General features: G+C 33.2%; 1 protein-coding gene across 6 annotated transcripts; it reads right to left on the reverse strand.

Annotated features, from left to right (window-relative positions):
* Nucleotides 1-12,159: 12,159 nt before the first annotated feature.
* On the reverse strand, nt 12,160-16,908 carry LOC147409684 (pleiotropic drug resistance protein 2-like). 6 transcript variants are annotated; one of them, XM_086431435.1, is made up of 10 exons: nt 16,447-16,907; nt 15,774-15,945; nt 15,253-15,313; nt 15,000-15,160; nt 14,798-14,901; nt 13,387-13,491; nt 13,170-13,289; nt 12,978-13,029; nt 12,735-12,805; nt 12,160-12,610 (listed from the first exon to the last, which is right to left on the reverse strand). In XM_086431435.1, the coding sequence occupies exons 2-7, from the start codon at nt 15,889-15,891 to the stop codon at nt 13,221-13,223; spliced, it is 618 nt and encodes a 205-aa protein (XP_086287561.1). In that variant the 5' UTR covers nt 15,892-15,945; nt 16,447-16,907; the 3' UTR covers nt 12,160-12,610; nt 12,735-12,805; nt 12,978-13,029; nt 13,170-13,220. The 6 variants fall into 6 exon arrangements, with proteins under 6 accessions (XP_086287561.1, XP_086287568.1, XP_086287573.1 ...); XM_086431442.1 differs by having other exon boundaries at nt 12,928-13,029; XM_086431447.1 differs by lacking the exon at nt 12,978-13,029 and having other exon boundaries at nt 16,447-16,908.
* Between the last annotated feature and the right edge of the window lie 656 nt (nt 16,909-17,564).

Consider the following 17,564-nt stretch of genomic DNA (forward strand, 5'->3'; position numbering starts at 1 on the left):
GATTATGTTTGGGAGGGTCAAGCGCAGGTTGCATAAAGAATTGTGCCAATGATATTTTATGGAAGTTTTGTGCAAAATTTGAGGCCTACGGTCTTTTGGGAGGGGCCACTTTACGAAATTTTGACATCTCAGACGTAACCCCCTTCAAATTTTTGTAAATATTTAAGATACCGTCGTAAAATTTATTTCACATCTCTAAATTTCCATCAAAATTTGAAACACCTCCTTGAAAATACCACGTGTAATCCAATGGAGAAGGTTCCTTCAAAATTTTTTCTCTCTGTGATTAGTTAAAATACCTTTAAAAAGTAATGATAATTTGACACTCCCACGTGACATACTCAAAATACTCTCTTGATGTGGGAAGTGCCAGAACCATAGATTTTCTTTCATCAGGATACACAACTGCATAGATTTATGGGGATGTACAATTGTGTATTCCGAGGCATAAAATTTATGGTTCGTCATGTTAGGAGAGTATTTTGAGCATGCCACGTGGGAGAGTCAGATTCTCACAACTCTAACCTAAATGCTCACGTTTTCAAACTCAATCCGAAAACCTTAGTATTTTTCTCGAAAGACAAAAACCCATTGTCTTCAAACTCATCAACTTCCAGAGTACCTTATCTTCAATCCATCATCAAATTCAACCTCATCCTTGATCACCCTTTATTTTTCTCAAATTTTAAAGGTTAAAGGAAGTAGAATCTTGATGTTGGGAATGAGCGTAAAATGTTTATCTGAAATATTAGAAATGATAGGTTTAGAGAGAAAACAATCAAACTTTTCTAGTTATAAGTGGAAGAAGAGGGCATTTAGGTGATTTCTCTATTAGTCTCTCATAGAAAACCACGATCAAGGTGGTATGTCAACAGTTGGGTATTTACATGACTTGACTAATGTCACTAATGGCACTACATCATTAATCTAACAACCCCAACTAAATAGGATGAAATAATTTTGGTTGATATTATCACTTGAGATTTCTTAGGATCCAAAGATGTTCAATATTGAGTTTCAAGCAATCGATATATTGAGACGAAAAGTGAAATGTGAGTTTCTTAGGGACCAATTATCAAAGGGAAATTCCCCTAGACAATATCCTCTCATCTCAACCGTATGTTGGATTATGTGTCCAATGATGTTTAATATTATAATTTTCTTATTATTTACTAGAAATGGAATTTGGTTAAAATACATTTTATTTTATTTGTACTTGAAAGTTTTCAGATGAATTATATAATTTAGCAACATTTTAAATTTGTATACTATTATATTATTATTATCATTTCTAATTGAATAATTGTTGATAATGAACAAAGTGGATGGAAGGGAGGTTATTAATTGGATAACAATTTTCTAGATTTCAAGAACATCTTCTAATATTTTGTGAGCTAGGTTGGAAAAAATGATCAACTCATGAAATATTAGATTGATTCATAAAATCCACAGATGATAATACGCACATTCTATTCCTACCTATGGGTGATGATATGATAGACCTAAGTCTGATTCTTGTTAGCACTGACTTACTAATCTCATTAAAATCAGACCTACTAACTTAACAGAAAGAGGGTCACAAAAAATTTTACTCCTAAGGAAACATCACAAGATCCTCCAATTATTATATGTGAAATATGTAATACATGTTCAACATGTAAAGTCTATGTTCATGGCAAAGTTGGTGTTCGGATCGACTGGGACCGATTTGGAACAATCTAATAAGGATCAGATTGGACTCAAAATTAATCTGATAAGAATTGGATTAGACCCTTTTTAGATCTGGTTTATTAACAGATCTCAGAAGAATTTCAACTCGAGGATCAACTTGACTCAATCCAAACTTGACAAACATCAATTTATTCCCAATCTAACCTTGGGCATACAATGCTCAACCCGAGCTCAACTCAAGTTGGATTGGTTAAGTTGGCTTATTCTCATTAATACTAATCATTTAATAATGATAAGGGCTTGTATAAAGACAAGTGGAATATAAATAAATATAAAATCTATAATTATTTACCCTAAAAATATGTTCCAAAGTTTACACATGAAATCATAATTATTTTTTTAAAGAAGATGATGATGATTAACTCAAGCAACCACCTCTATTTATTATTAATCACAATTTCTAGTAAGAGATGCATTTACCTTTGGTTGAACTAATTATAATAAAATAAAAAGGAAGTAAACCCTAAGCAATGGAGTGAAATACATAAGGGACATTAGTGACATTGTATTTACTTGAATGATACTACAAATCTCCATCAAAGTATTTATGATTGAACAAAAGAGAAGTCTTCTATCCTTCCTTTTCGTTTAGATATAAAAGGAAAAAAATAAAATAAAGATTCCGAGCACCTTTGGTCAAAGTCTATCTTATTTTTACCACAAGTAATTTTCTTGGCTAATGAAGTTACAGTATAAAATTGTATGACAATAGCAAATTACACGAACAAAAGCATTAATAAGAAAAAAAAATTGATTATTTAATGAAAAAAATCACAAAATGATTTTGATATTTAAATAAACAAAAGTATACATAAAAATGTGAATGAAAAAATTAAATAAATACAAAGAGTAAGACAAGATCGTCTCGAAAAAGTCTATTTTGAAATTGATTTGGAACCAATTTGCTAAGAATTGGATCTAACAATAGCACGAAAGAGACCAGATGCAAGAGAGCAATGTATGAAAGAGAGAAGAACTCAATATAATCCTTTTGAAAGATCCCAAATTTAAAGCATAATGCTAGAAGGAATAATAATACAATAAATCAAGAGCTAGCTGCTTCTAGGGTCGTAGTTTGTTCCAATCACGACGATCGTTATCAACAATTGTTTGTGTGTATCCTTTCAACTAAGTGTCGAAACCAATCTTATAAGCATCGGATTAGACTCTTATGGGATTTTTATTATTTTATTTATTTTTATATTAGATCTCAATATTAAGATCCAAACCCAATTATTAACAATCAGATCGGATTTAGATCCAGTCAAAACCAATTTGAAAGATGAAATTTAAATAAATCTCATATATAATATAATGCATATCCTTTCTCACATTTATCGAATCAGAACATAATTGATCAATAATCAATTTGACCTTAGCAAATCAAATCTTTATCAGAATCCAAATCCTCGACCCACATCCAAAGTTGTTGGATCGGATTTCAGGTCTATTTAGATCCATTAAGTGCATTAAACTTCGAGTCTAGCCGAGCCGAGCCGAGCCAAGCTAAGACATCAACTTAGCCAAATCCAAAAAATTCTATTCTAGTTCTATAACACCAAAAGTTCCAAGCTAAGCAAGTCTAATAGGTAGTCTGGACTCGAGCCAAGCTGGAATTTTTTTTTAGAAATTCCGTGTGGGTGCGGGTGGAAAACGAGGAGAAGGAGACAAAGCAAGCGCAGCCACTAAATCAATTGAGGCCGCCCGTGATTGGCTGACCGAACAGCCGAAGCTGTTCTAGATTTAGAGCTGTCTCTCAATCTCATGTGAGCATCTGTCAGATCACCTAATTCTCTTTTCTTATTGGTCCATTAGTTAGGCCTGCAGTTGTAACCTCACCCCCACCAAGAAAGGTGGGTTATTTAGAGATACCCCTCAATGTTTTGCTGAATATTTGAAAAACTCCTTGACCGTGGTCTTTTTAAGAGCTCAACTTACAATGACTTAAATGCCATCGTCTCCAACTTTCTAGCCAAAAAAATCCTTTATTTTTCCCTCCAAATGTTCATCATTTTCAATATCTAACGTAAATTTTTTAATCTCTATGGTAATAAAACAAGTTTTTTAAGAAATTTTATTTTGAGAGAAAATTCAAGGTTTTCCAAGGGTTATTTCTTTCTATCAAAAGGGTGCATAAGAATACTCTATAAACAAGTCTTTCGTTACACCTACTTCTCCATTTCGGTGGACCACAATAGATCTTATCTATCTTATGTGAACAGATTCGACAGGACAGTAATTCTCTTCTCATTCATATTTTCTTGATTTGAATCGTTCCAATAAAGTCTTTGTAACAACAAATTCACTATGGTCAAACTACGAAACCTCCTCAGTGTAGGTGCCTTAACTATCTCTTAGATTATTATCAAGAATTGCACAATCAACTTCGAATGGTTGGTTCACCCATGCTCACCTTAGATGCCTCATGAAGTTAAAACTTGCTATAAATTGAAGTTAAGGGCATTTAGGTCATTTTATTTTTCTTTCATAGAAAACTGATGTCAAGTTGGCGCATGTGAGTGACAATAGGGTATCTAAAATGTTCATCAAAATGAGAGGGGCATGTCTAAATTACCCAAATAATAATAATAATTTGTGTAGGTGGTGTGTGTCATCAATCCTTTGGGTGGGCCCTATCTCCCTACCAAACTACCTTTATCCCTTGTTTGGATATTGCATGTAATCATCTTGGGTATCCACCTATTTTAAGATTCTTAGAGTATCAGTGAAGCAAAAATCATATAAGTATGTATCATTGTATCAACCCTTCATCACATCCCTATGTTGACCTTTAGATGTCTTTATTGTTTGTGTGATGTGAATCTCAAGGTGATTGGCAAAGGATGATGAAGGCATCCTCAATCATAATCAAATAAAATTGACAAGGGTCTTCATCAAATAATGAAAAAGAAAGTGATTGAGAACTTCTATGACTAGAAAACATACTTTCAATAAGTTTTATATACAATTATCGATAAATTATCATTATTTTATATGAACCGAACGTCTGTCCCAACCCATAATGGGGACACATTTTGCTAATTAATCCACATAAATTTGAATCAAGATTTTGAGCTAATCGCACCGACGAATAATAAAGAGGCACACTGAGCATTTTAATGTCTATCACTTTAAACTTAAAATATGATCTATGAATCATTTTGAACGTAAAATATGATCCACAAGGTGTGAGATGCGACATAATCAAATTGGAAGGATCGGCACGACATCCCCAGACAAATGGATCAAATGGATGGTGAAACTTGGTCCTCGAAAAAGAAGTGGGCCCACTTGGTTCAAATAGATCTTTAGGAAGGACAAGATTCTTTATTTTTAGGAAAATTATTTATCCATCATAATTTTTTAGGTCTTTAAATTTGGAGATAAGAGTGTGATGTAAAATATTGATAAAAATATAAAAATGGAAATATGTTTTGTCATACTCATTGGTTGACATATTGCAACCTCAACTTGGAGGTAATGGGGTCAAATTCAACTTAAAATATTTACCGAAAGGGTATAGAGTCCCCTAGCCTTACTAACTTAGTAAGGATTTCACCCTTTCTAAGGTCCTTTGGTTCACCTCTTGGCATCTAAAAATGTGATCCGATGCTTCAAGGTTGTAGAGTATAAAATTCTATGAATTTATTTATTTATTTATATATATATATATATAAAATGTAGTTTTCACCGTTGAATTTCATTTTTAAGTTTGAGAGTTATGGAAGTTCAGTAGCCGTCTACTTTCAAAACCTTTGATGTAGTTAATTTTTTTTATCTAACCTTTTCGATGAAACTTAGAGGACTGTGATATCAGATTTCTGATGTGATAATCCATTTGAGTAAAATGACCCTTAGTTAGGTTCAAAATCTTACAATATTAATGAGGGAAGGGTTTCACTTCTGTGTATCTTTAATTTTGTCAAAATGGGTTTCAGTTGTACAATCTCACGTTTGCAATTCTTATAAAATTAAAAAAGAAGAAAGAATTATATTTGTTATTTAGGATTTATTTCAGGTTAAAAAAAAAAAAAAAGACCAGAAAGGTAAAGTGTGAGGAAAAAATAAGAGAGATGCTATTATCACACAAACTTTTACTAATGTCACACCAATTCTTATGTAAATCATCAAAGAATTGCACATAACTAGTGGGCTGTGAGTAAAAGTTGGTGTGAAAATAGTAACTATTAAAAAAAAAAACCAGTTCATGACTTAAATTCACTTAATTGACCTTACAATAGTTACCCATTCTATAAAAATAAATAAATAAATAAATAAATATCAAAATGGATATATAATTCTTTTGATAAATATTTTAAAAACACGAAGAGTCGATAATTTCAACAAAATGCATGAACGTTTCGAAAAACCACTTTAAAGGTCCCCCAAACTTTGATACTGTGCCATCATATTCAGCCATGGCTGGATAAGCAAGAAGACAAACTATATGTCACCATCAATAATATGTTGGTGGACGGCAGGTGAGTTGGCTATTAGCTTTAACCCTTTTATAGGCTAATATAATTTATTAGTAATTCCACACTTTTCTGATTTCTTCCCTCTCTTTGTCAATGAGATTATCCTTTTTCCACAAGTGGTGGTTGTTGAATAGACACCACCCCATGAGGTCTAGGGTTTATTAGAAGAGTATGGTGGAGATAATGTGAATGGAATTTTATCTTAATAAGATAATTAATTAAATTTTAATATAATTCTAATAAAAAAATTTCATGATTCTTAATCTTTATAATTTTATTCATTTTTTTTAATCTTTCAAAAAGAAATGAGACGCATTCATTGAATCCGTAATATTCCCTGAGTTTGTTTGGTTTGAAGAGTTGTATTGTTAAGGTTGAACTTCTGAAGTTCAACTTCTGAAAGTTAACATTGAGAGTAATTATAACTTCTGTATTTGATTGCGAGAATTCACTTTGGAGTATGTTGGATTAGATATTGTAAATCCTTTAATAGGGTTGGTTGCCCACTAATATCAATTGTCGCAATATCTATGGACCACTAATATGACTTATTCGTTAATTATTTAGGAACTAAAACGACGTTTGGCAAAGGTCAAGTTTCTAACAATGTATTTTGATTTAGTAGAATATGATGATGACCATATCATAATTTGTTTCCTTATATTAGGCTTTAGGGTGAGTTACCAACTCTCGCTTAATAAAAAGTTTTAACCTCACACATTGGACTATGAAAAGTTGAAAATTTTAAAGTTGGGTGTTCAAAACACGTATGGATCGATATGATAACTTCTATGAATTGTCAACTTTCTTCCCTAACTTTTCACCTTCAAACATATCCTAATTTCGCAAGAAAGTCCAAGAGATATTTTAGATAGGAAGAGAAATACAAATTTCTTACGATTCAAATTTCTTATGGAATATCTTACCTCTACAGCCGTTCAATGGTTTGAACTACTATATTCAAAGTTATGATATAGGATTTTAATGTTCTAAATGACTAAATTATAAGAAAAAAAAATTAAAGAAATAAATATATTTATGAAGAAATATTAAGTCTTTTAGGATGAGAAATCATCATAAGTTTTTTTTTTTTTTTTTAATGATAAAAAACGATCGTTCTTAAAAGAAGAAATGTGGGTTTCTAAAGAGGATTGAAGTTGAGGGGGATTCTTGGAAGAACACAAAATCTCGATCATTAAAACTCAAAATCCAGTGGTTAGGATACGTACCCCGATAATACATATTCCCATACACATAAAAAGAATAATGCTCATTTCAATAATTCATATCCCTAGGATAAATTTTAACAGTTGGATTTTGTGTTTTAATAGTATTCGGATCATGTGTTCTTTCACTACGTGAAAATTAGAAAATTCTATAGAAAAATTCGATGGGCCAAGGCCCATGAATTTTAGAAGCCAATTTTGAACCGCTTCAAGCCCTCGTAATTTGTGATGTTCCCTAGATTCGATGGCCTAAAGCTGTCGAATTTATTCCATCCTCCATTAATTTGACAATTTTGGCTTGTTGAAAAAAAAAAATTGACAATGAAAATTTTGATGCCCTGATCCGTCAAATTTTACGAAATTTGACGACATCGGGCCATCGAATATGAGCTTTTTTCATGTTGTGTTTGATGAGTCATCTGATGGTAATGAACCTTTTACAAATGTTTTGTATCCTTTTCTCAAAAGGTATCATATATTGACATGGATTTATAATTTTCATTATAAAATAATAATAAAAACAAAAACAAATCAATTCTTTATGCTTTATTTTACCAAAATAGCCCCCAGAATCAATTCTCTGCACTTTTCTTTTTAGGATGCCCCAAAAATATTATTTTTTTCTTCTTCTATTGACTCTTAAATAGAAAATTGTGATCTTTTGAAAAAAAAATTGGTTTGTGCGTTTTTCTCAAAAGACACTATATATTATTAAATTTGTATTTTTCTTTCTAATATTAAAAAATTATAAACAAATCTAATTTCATAGATACTTCTTTTTTTCTTGATGAGATAGATCCTTTGACCATGTTTTTAATGTTGATTATTTGATTATACCAAAACACAATAACATTCCTAATCTCGGGATAATAAATAAGACTTGAATTTTAAATATTTGGAATATAGGTTACAGTTTCATATCGTTTGTACCGTTGGATTGGACTGATATTTTATGATGATTATCAACGTAGTGGAAACAACTTTGTTTAAATGATAAAATATTGTTTGATAGAAGAAGGAAGATCTATTGCTTGTTGATTAATATTATAAGGTTTAAAATCAGGAAAACTATTAAAAAACAATCATAATTCTTAATCTTGAGGGGAATGATTGTCCCAATCATTCGTAATTGTCATGAGATTATGTTATGGTACACCATATTACAATGAATCATTTCCCTAAGACATTATTATGAACAAATAAATAATATTTTTACTTAATTATTAAATAATATAATGGCAAAAAAGTATCTACACACCTTTATTTTAGGAGTAACAATTCTAACTTGACTTAAAAATGAGACGAAGTTAATGAGTTTGTGTTGAGACTAATGGTGTCTAGATTGTACTCACGTCGACTCATCTAACCGACTATTTATTAAATGGGTCATATTCAGGTTAGAGATGTCAATTTGTGTAACTTATTTTGACATGTTTAGTTGTCATGTTACTAACGTATCGTGTTGATTCGCGTACAACCTGATGATCCGTATATAATCATTTAATGATTTTAGTACTATTTTTTAGTAGTGGAACTTGTTTTATATTTTGTGATATTTAATTTATATTAAAGTAGGTTGGTATCAAAAGTTATACTCATGTTTGTGTCATAATTATGTCTTGTTCATGAGTTATATGTGTCAAGTGAACATGACACATCCCAACGTAACACTAAATGGGTTAGATGGGTCCACGTCGTGTTACCCCTATTTCATAAATGGTTTAGGTTTGGACTTGTTTAACAGTGAGATTTGGGTTAGATAAATTTTCAAAATACCCTTAATTACTTCATCCCCATTGCCACCCTTACTTAAACATAAAATGACACCTCAAGGTCATTAAATCTTGAGCCCCATCTTCTTAAAGGAAACATGAACACAAGATCTAATTCCCTAGCCAAGAAGCAATATATATCGAGATTTGACATCCTAGTACGAAGTTCGAACAACTCCAACATTCAAGAAACAAAAGTAAATATAACGCAAAGGGATCAAATTAAATTTTGGAGATAAGAAAAATATAACGATTAATTGTGATTCTTATAAACCATTAATTGAGATTAAATACTATGAATTACGATATATATGTTGTTTGATTGGGCATGTTGTCCTGATAAAAGATATCCGACGTTCATTCACTGTGTTTACAATTGGTACAAATCTCATCTCTTGGGGACCGACGAAGCAACAAACTATCAATTGCACCATTTGATTACAAAAATATAGAAAAAAGTTAGTATAGTTTTTTAACTCATCGGATGACTTGAATTTGGATCGAGTCGATTGGAAACTCAATGGAGTCATCTCGATGGAACAAACTCGTCAACTAGACCAAGTTAACTCGAAAATGCACCAAATTATCGCTACATTAATACTTCTATTGATATATTTTTATTAATTATTTAAAAACTTATAAAATTAATATATTTTAATTTGAATTGTTTGAGTCGACTTATGAGTTGTCGACTTTGCTCGATTAATTATAGGAGTTAGTTATGAAGATATTATATATTAATGAAAAGTCATTGAAAATCACATGTATATAGAAAATAATTGCATGCAAATAATTAGGTTGGGGTTGAGAAATCAATTTCATATTGGTAGCTTCTAACTTACATCTCATAATTTCATAAATAAATTTGAAGATATCCTTTAACATGAATGTCATGATAAAGTATTCCTCTTCTGGCCCCACTGATACATTAATGATTGGTCTACCCTTTTGGTGATGCTACACCTAAAACTAGATTGATTGGTGATTTTTAACTACTGGTTTCTAGGATCCCTTTTATTTTGGGAAAATTAGACTTACTCCTTTGGATTTTGGTGAATATTTGGGATATCTTTTTGTTTTGAATTGATGACAACCCCCTTGACCTTAGTCTTCTTGAGAGGCTAACTGAAAATGACTATAGTACATTTGTCTTCAACCTCTTATTAAAATTTCTTGACTTTTTGCCTTAGAAAAGGTTCGCCCTCGACGTTGGGTTTTGATGAGGAGATCACCACTTGTTCTTTTACACGTACGGTTTGATTAATTCCAAATTTTCTTTATTATTTTATCATTTAAATCATTGAGAAGAAACTAAATATGTCTTGTAACCTTAGATGACTTGGCCAAATAAATCAAGGATTGAAGATGATGATCAATTTTTATTTTTTTTAAATTTGAGAAAAAATCAAGAGATTTGGTATTTTAAAAAAAAAAAAATCAAAATGTGGAAGAGTTACTAGAAGATCATGAACAAGCGCGATATATCATCAATCTGAATGCAAAAGTATCGTAAATATTCACAAAAACCAGGAGAAGAGTGTCTAAATTACCCCTTTTTTTTTTTGCCTTTTCATTTGCCATGGGCTTTCGATAAAATAAGTGAACTGAAAACCAAATGTTCTGCTGATTGGTGATGGGTGGATCCACATACCAAAAATCAGCTTGATTGGCAATTTCTAATAATTGGATTTGAGATATTTTTATTTTTTATCATAGTCTTTATGAATGGGTCACTTGGTGGGTCTAAGCCCATGATGTAAAAAAGGGTTCAAGTCAACGGTTACACTTAACAAATCAGGCATATATTTTGATACATATAGTTCACCAAAGCAAGAGCCAAATATTCATGTAGAAGTGGGCCAGAGGTTAGTCTTCCAACTGAACAGACTTCGCCTACCCAACCCAAAATCAAATTGGATCTCTTTTATCTTACTTAGCCCGATCTATTTCGGGCTGGGCTTCATGTACACACGGCCATTTTCTTTTAGGAGTGTAGCTTACATTAGTGGACCCTAGCACCTCAAAAATTGTTTCTTTCCATTTTCAAAATTTGGGTTTTAAATTTATCAATTTCTCTCTTTTTATTTTCTGATCTGGTCATGATTTTGCGAACCGATTTTTGGGATCGGTTAGTGCAAAATCTGTTGGACCAGTTTGTTTCGGTTTGAATAGGCGAGTCAGTACTTTTCGAGTTTGCTCAAACCAATTTTGATATCAATTGATAGTATATGTTTTGATTTCAAAAATAATACATTTTTCTCTTATAAATCGGATTAAGCTACAATCACAAAATAATCTTATATAAAAAAGAGCACCAAAATCTATCCAAACCGCTCGTCCAAATTATCTAGTAAACCAGGCAAATACAAACTAGGATTGGGCGAGATGAGGCATATTTGAGCTTAAAATTAGGATTGCACGAGTATAAAATCCAGTCATGACCATTAATTTTATGTGATTAATGTTAATCAACCAACTACTCCTAAAGACTGATCTGTTGGAGAAGTGGGAGAACTATGAATATAAGAGGGTCATGTCGAAAAATACATTCGACTGTTTGAAACAGTAGAAAATATTTTCGACGGTCTTAAAACCGTCAAAAAAAATAAATTTGACAGCTTTGGACTGTCGAATCTGGAGCTGTCGAAGGCTATTTCTTTATGATGCTTCTAATACATTGTTTTCTTTGCAAAGGTTACCAGTCGAGGACCTTCTATTAGAATACATTGTTTTCTTTTATTTATAATTCCATTGTTACTAAGCATTGAAAGAAACACAAACCTTTGCACGCAAATGGATTTACATTTGTGTATGCAAAGCAAAGGGCTACTGAAAAAGGAAAAAAAATCAACTAATTTGACACAAGAAAGTGGTGGAAAATCCCTTCATACACTGGTGCTGAATTTTGGCCTAAGAGGTTATCTTAAATGTCACATCAGAACCCTAAAGCAGTTTTCTTGCAAAATCATTCGCGTTTGGTCTATCAATAACTTTTCAAATACAGATTTTCCCCACCAATTTATAGCTCAAAGCAATGTAGATTGCCTAGTATTTGCCTGCCTCACCAGCAAGGAGAAAAAACGTACAAAGCCGAATAATATCCAACAGTGCTGCCCTCTTCTCCATCGCTTCAGTTGAAATTAGAAAAAGAATACCCAACATTAAAAACTAAACCAGCAGCAAAATTCAAACTATGTTCTCACAATTTTTCCCAAAAATACACCAATCGTGCAGCAAATTGGGTGTCACGGGCATTTCATGAATAGGAGTGTAGTAGTTGTAGGTTTTCTAAGATTCTTTTGGACCATCCCCGGGCAGGCCAAATATGCGGAGGTTTCAGTCCATTGACCCTATTGCCATATATTTTGCATCTGCGCCAAATTTTTGACACACGTTGCTTTGCCTGCATTCGGCACAAAGTACAATACCCAAATCTCAGAAACTGCATCAATCTAAGATCATTAATAATTTCACAGCACTAATGATTCATTTAAGCATATAAGGAAGGAATGTTTCCTGTACAATACCTGTGCCTGACAAATCGGGGAAAGTTTTGATACATTTCCATTCTGCTTTGACATTGGCAACTTGGTAAATTCTGCAGTAATTAAATTACTTTAATGAGACTGCAAGATTCCAAGTATTCTATAAAATAGTGTGTTAAAATAACTGCATTTGTAAGCATTTATACATCAAGTGTAGTCAAAGATTGGTGTGTACTACAATTCTAAATTGAATTCCGATTCTTTGGGATTTATTGGATTACCGACCTTATGTCTGAGCCCACAGTTGCAAGATAACTTCCACTATGATCAAAGTCCACTGCAAATCCAGACACAAGATCATGCATTATGTATTGTTCTTGTTGAACTAGCCTAATACCATACATTGAGGAAAAGAACACAAATAAAGATTTACTCATGGCCATGAAAAAAATCAGTTGATGAAGAAAATTTAGATACCAGAATTAGTTGGTGTGCTTGAATCATAGGGAGTAAGGGTCTGGAAGTTCCTCAATTTACGTAGATCCCACAGCTTAACACCATCATGAGAACATTAGAACGTGGCATGACATCCCCAACCTGCAAAGCAACTAATTATTCAACTTGGAACACACAAAGGAAAAAAAAGAGGAAGAGGTGGGGGGGGGGGAGGAGATAGAGAGAGAGAGAGAGAAACCTGAGTAAGGCACAACCCAGAAGAAAGATCATAAAAGCACCAAGTACTGTCAAGTGAAGCAGACACCAAATACTTTTGGGTGGCATGGATTGTAACAGCTTGCACCTGACAGAATTAATAGAGATGTTTCCAATCAAAAAACAGGCAGAAACACTGCTAATTTAAAATAACATGATTGAAAATGGAATAATACAATTCAGTATATGTGATCTACTCAACTTATAAAGGGACAAATCCAGGGAGCAACTTGAGAGTTTTCATTTAGTTATTACGAGTATACATTTAATTAAACGAAAGAGAATGTACAAAGGCAGTCGGGGCGACCTACCTCACAACAATAAACAAGAATTAACTCGAACACAACAACTCCCATCTAAAGACAAAATCTTTGAAGAAAACACCTTTGAACTCTAAAAAGTCTACACCAACAAAATAATAACCTGAGAATACTTAATAGGAGCTCATGACCCAAGAGATAATTTAAAATAACACAATGCAATAATACAATTCAGTATGTGCAATCTATTCATCTTATAAAGGAACAAATCCAGGGAGAAACTTGAGAGTTAAGAATTATACATGAATAAAGTAGGTATCTCATAACATTTAAGCAAACCCTTACATATCTGCAATTATTTAGGAATGCTGTTAGATTGAGTGGTGTCCTTGCATTAAAGGATTGTCCATAGAAAGAATGCACAGCCGTGATTTCCTTTCGATATGTGGTGTGAGTGCTCCTTTTAGGAATGATAATTTTTATAAACTTGTTTTTTTCTGATTAAAATTAATCAGATTGATAAATTTTCTGTTCTACTTGTTTTGTTACCCATGTGTTGTTTTTATTCTAAAACCATCAAGCATCACATAGTTTCAAAGGGTTAAATGTTAAAATTGGGAACATTCTGTTCTTTTCAGCCCTGTTGTTTTCAATTTTCCAGTTAAATTGATGAATCCAATTGACTCTATGACACCCAACAAAAAAGAGACACATCAATGCAAGTTCAATTGATTGTTCCACATGCAACCGGACTTCATTATTACACATAAAGAAGAATAGTATATACACATCCCGAAAACTTACTATCTTGAAAACTGCTTATGAATTCAATGTACAAAACTAATCCAACACAGAATATAGTTCTCGAACTTGAGAAATGATCACTTACGACTGAAGTAAGTCAATGTTAGAATAAAGAGAATACTGAATAAGAGAGAAAATACCATAAGAGCCCCAATACCAATACTCATCCACAAACAACCCTCTTCCCTTGAGAAGGGCCTTTCCAACCGTGGGTTGACGAGTCAAATAGCATTAATCTTGGATGATGGAGGCTTGTTATAGTTTAGATGTAGATGCTAGCATTCAATCAAGAAAACAAATAATAATTGTGAAACTACGAGGAGATCTTACATTGTTCCATCTGTCATCAAGAAATTCATTGATGGTTATGGCATTTTGCCCATACATCATAGGAGAAACATAGTAGCCCCAAACCATCCATGGTTGAAGATCATCTGCCGACATAGATAGAAATAAATCCTTAGAATCCAATATTTTTCATCAAATGTTAATAGAATCCAAGTACACATCAGTACAAGAATCAAATACTAACTTTTGGCGACAATGTAACCTCCGAGGATAAAAACCGTTAGCAAGGTAAATGTACCAAGCGTATTTGCAACAACCATTGTTCTACCCGCTGCAGCAATGAACCGAAAGAGAGAGAGAGCCATCTGATGTACACCAAAGAACGCCAAGAACTGTCGGAAAAACCTACATATATAGAAGATGTGTCAGAAAAGAAAAAGAAAATCAAACAAAAGACCTTCCAACTTAATTGGAATCATATTTTTAGTGGCAATTACCTGCTCGCAGAAGGAGCGAACCCAATCGTGTAGTATGTAAGAAGAATCCATATCCCTGATTCTAGAAATGAGATGGAAATCCTAAGGACCCAAATTGGCAAACCAAAAGCCCAAGCAGGGAAGAATAGAAAATGTCTTTGTTTATAGAATACAGGAAGCCTGAAAACAGTCATGGCAATTAAGCTCTACCATCCCATCACTATGTGAAAATACTGAAATATCGACGCCCAGAACCGTCGAATTATGGATCCATTCGACAGTCTCGATCGTTGAATTGGACCATCGAATCAAGGGACATCTATCCTGATGACCTCATCAATTGGAGGATTGTGCTCTGCACTAATATATGAACCAAATCCAAGCACAGAAACAAAGAAAAATGCTTGCATAGAGTTTCAAATTTCAATAGTGCCTGGTGTCACAACCACTAGATTAAGTTTCAAAATTTTATTCTAACTTACAAATTCAAGAAGGCCTTAAAATTAAAATTCTGAACCACAAACAGTTCAAATCAGAGTTACCTGGAGCATCAGCAGTAGAAGAGGTTGGCGAAGGCCTACGGCTCACATCATTACCTAACCGAGTAGCAGATGCTGCATCCATCCCCCCTTCACATTTCTGCCGGGCCTTCTCAGCCATGAGTTGCAATTGACTTGCTTCCTAGTGTTCTTGACTTTCCATCTGTTCCTACTCCTGAGGCAAGGCAACATTGATTCAAGAACAAAGTGAACATTAGTTGTATTAAAGCTCAACATGGATCGAGTTAAAGTAGACAAGAGATGCTAATCAAGAACACTAGGAAGCAAGTCAATTGCAAATAATTTAAAATGAAAGACTTAAAAAAATAGTGGGTGGTGATCCCATATGGAAATTTTATCAAATGGAAACAGAACACTGTGGGAGCTGACCAAGAATTCAGTTGAGGGAAACCTGAAGGGTTCACCAATAAAAAATAAACAAAGATGCAGAAATTTCAGACACCAAGCTCTCTACAAAACATAATTTAACTCAATAAGATTATTCAATTGAAATAGCTACCATTTTTCATTGAAAACTAGAAGGCAATGTATCAACAGATTTACAACAAAGAAACAAAATCAGAAGAAATTAACAGATTAACAACAAACAAACAAAATCAGAAGAAATTAACAGATTAACAACAAAGAAACAAAATCAAAAGAAATTAAGCAATACCTCAGACGAAGAAGAGAGATCTAGAGTGATTTTTTTAGGGTTTGTTCAGTGTCACTGGTGAGTGAGCTTCAGTTCTTAGTGTTTTCGACTTGAACCTTGATTTACTCTTCAATTTGAGCTTCGAGAGATCAAAAATCCATTGACGAAGTGAAAAAAGCTAGGTGTTCTTCGATTTGAGGGACGTGAGCGATTGAAGAGGCGTAGAGTGAGAGTGAGAGTGAGAGTGAGAGATCGTTCGGTGCTGTCGAATGGCTCATTTGATTGATCGGTGTTCTCTAATGCTAGTTTGATCGATCGGGATTCAATATTGACGGATTTGTGAGTTTTCGATCGAAATGGGAGATTGAGAAGAAATTCTCGTTTTCCTTGAGAAAGAAAATCGAATGGGAGATTGAAAGAGGAGGTTTTCGAGAAACAGGAGATTGAAAGAGGAGGTTTTCGTTCGGTGATCGAAAGAGGAGGATTTGTGAGTTTTAAAGAAAATTTTCATTTTTTATTTTGTTAAAAAATGAAAAATCCGGTGGTTCGTTGGGCTTAGCCCGTTAAATAATTTTGTTGGGCTTACATGTGGATTTTGGGCCAGCCAAAATAAACGCGAGACTTGGGCCGTCGAATTTAACGTTATATTAATAATGAATTTTAACTTTTTTGAGGTAGTGACAAGACTTAATTGGGGTTTGACCTACACGAGAGTGGACGAAAATATACACTCAACACTCCCTATCACTCATAAGGGTGGAAAGTTTTGAACCCACTCCTTGTTACATTACGTGCACCTCATCATATCAAACAATCAGACATTCACCAATATTTCATCTTTAACCAGAGTTCAGTTCTAAGAGTCTAACCCCACTATGAACATAGGGAGTGAACATCGAACCATGTGCATTATATGCAAAAGCACTAAATACACGGTCGAGTACGATCCAAGATTTTTTACAATTAAGGCCGAGCATGCCAATGCCATCAACTCATACAATACCTTTAGGAAACCTAAGTCCAACTCATATAGTTAGACGTACCACCCCGATACTAAATATCATCATTTTCCTATCTAGAGCACGCTCGTTAGATCAAAAACCTGAAAAGACAATCTAGGCAAAAGATAGAACAACAAA

This window comes from Akebia trifoliata, chromosome 2, assembly GCF_017979445.1.
Source record: "Akebia trifoliata isolate Shusen 1 chromosome 2, ASM1797944v1, whole genome shotgun sequence".
In the NCBI taxonomy this organism is placed as follows: domain Eukaryota; kingdom Viridiplantae; phylum Streptophyta; class Magnoliopsida; order Ranunculales; family Lardizabalaceae; genus Akebia; species Akebia trifoliata.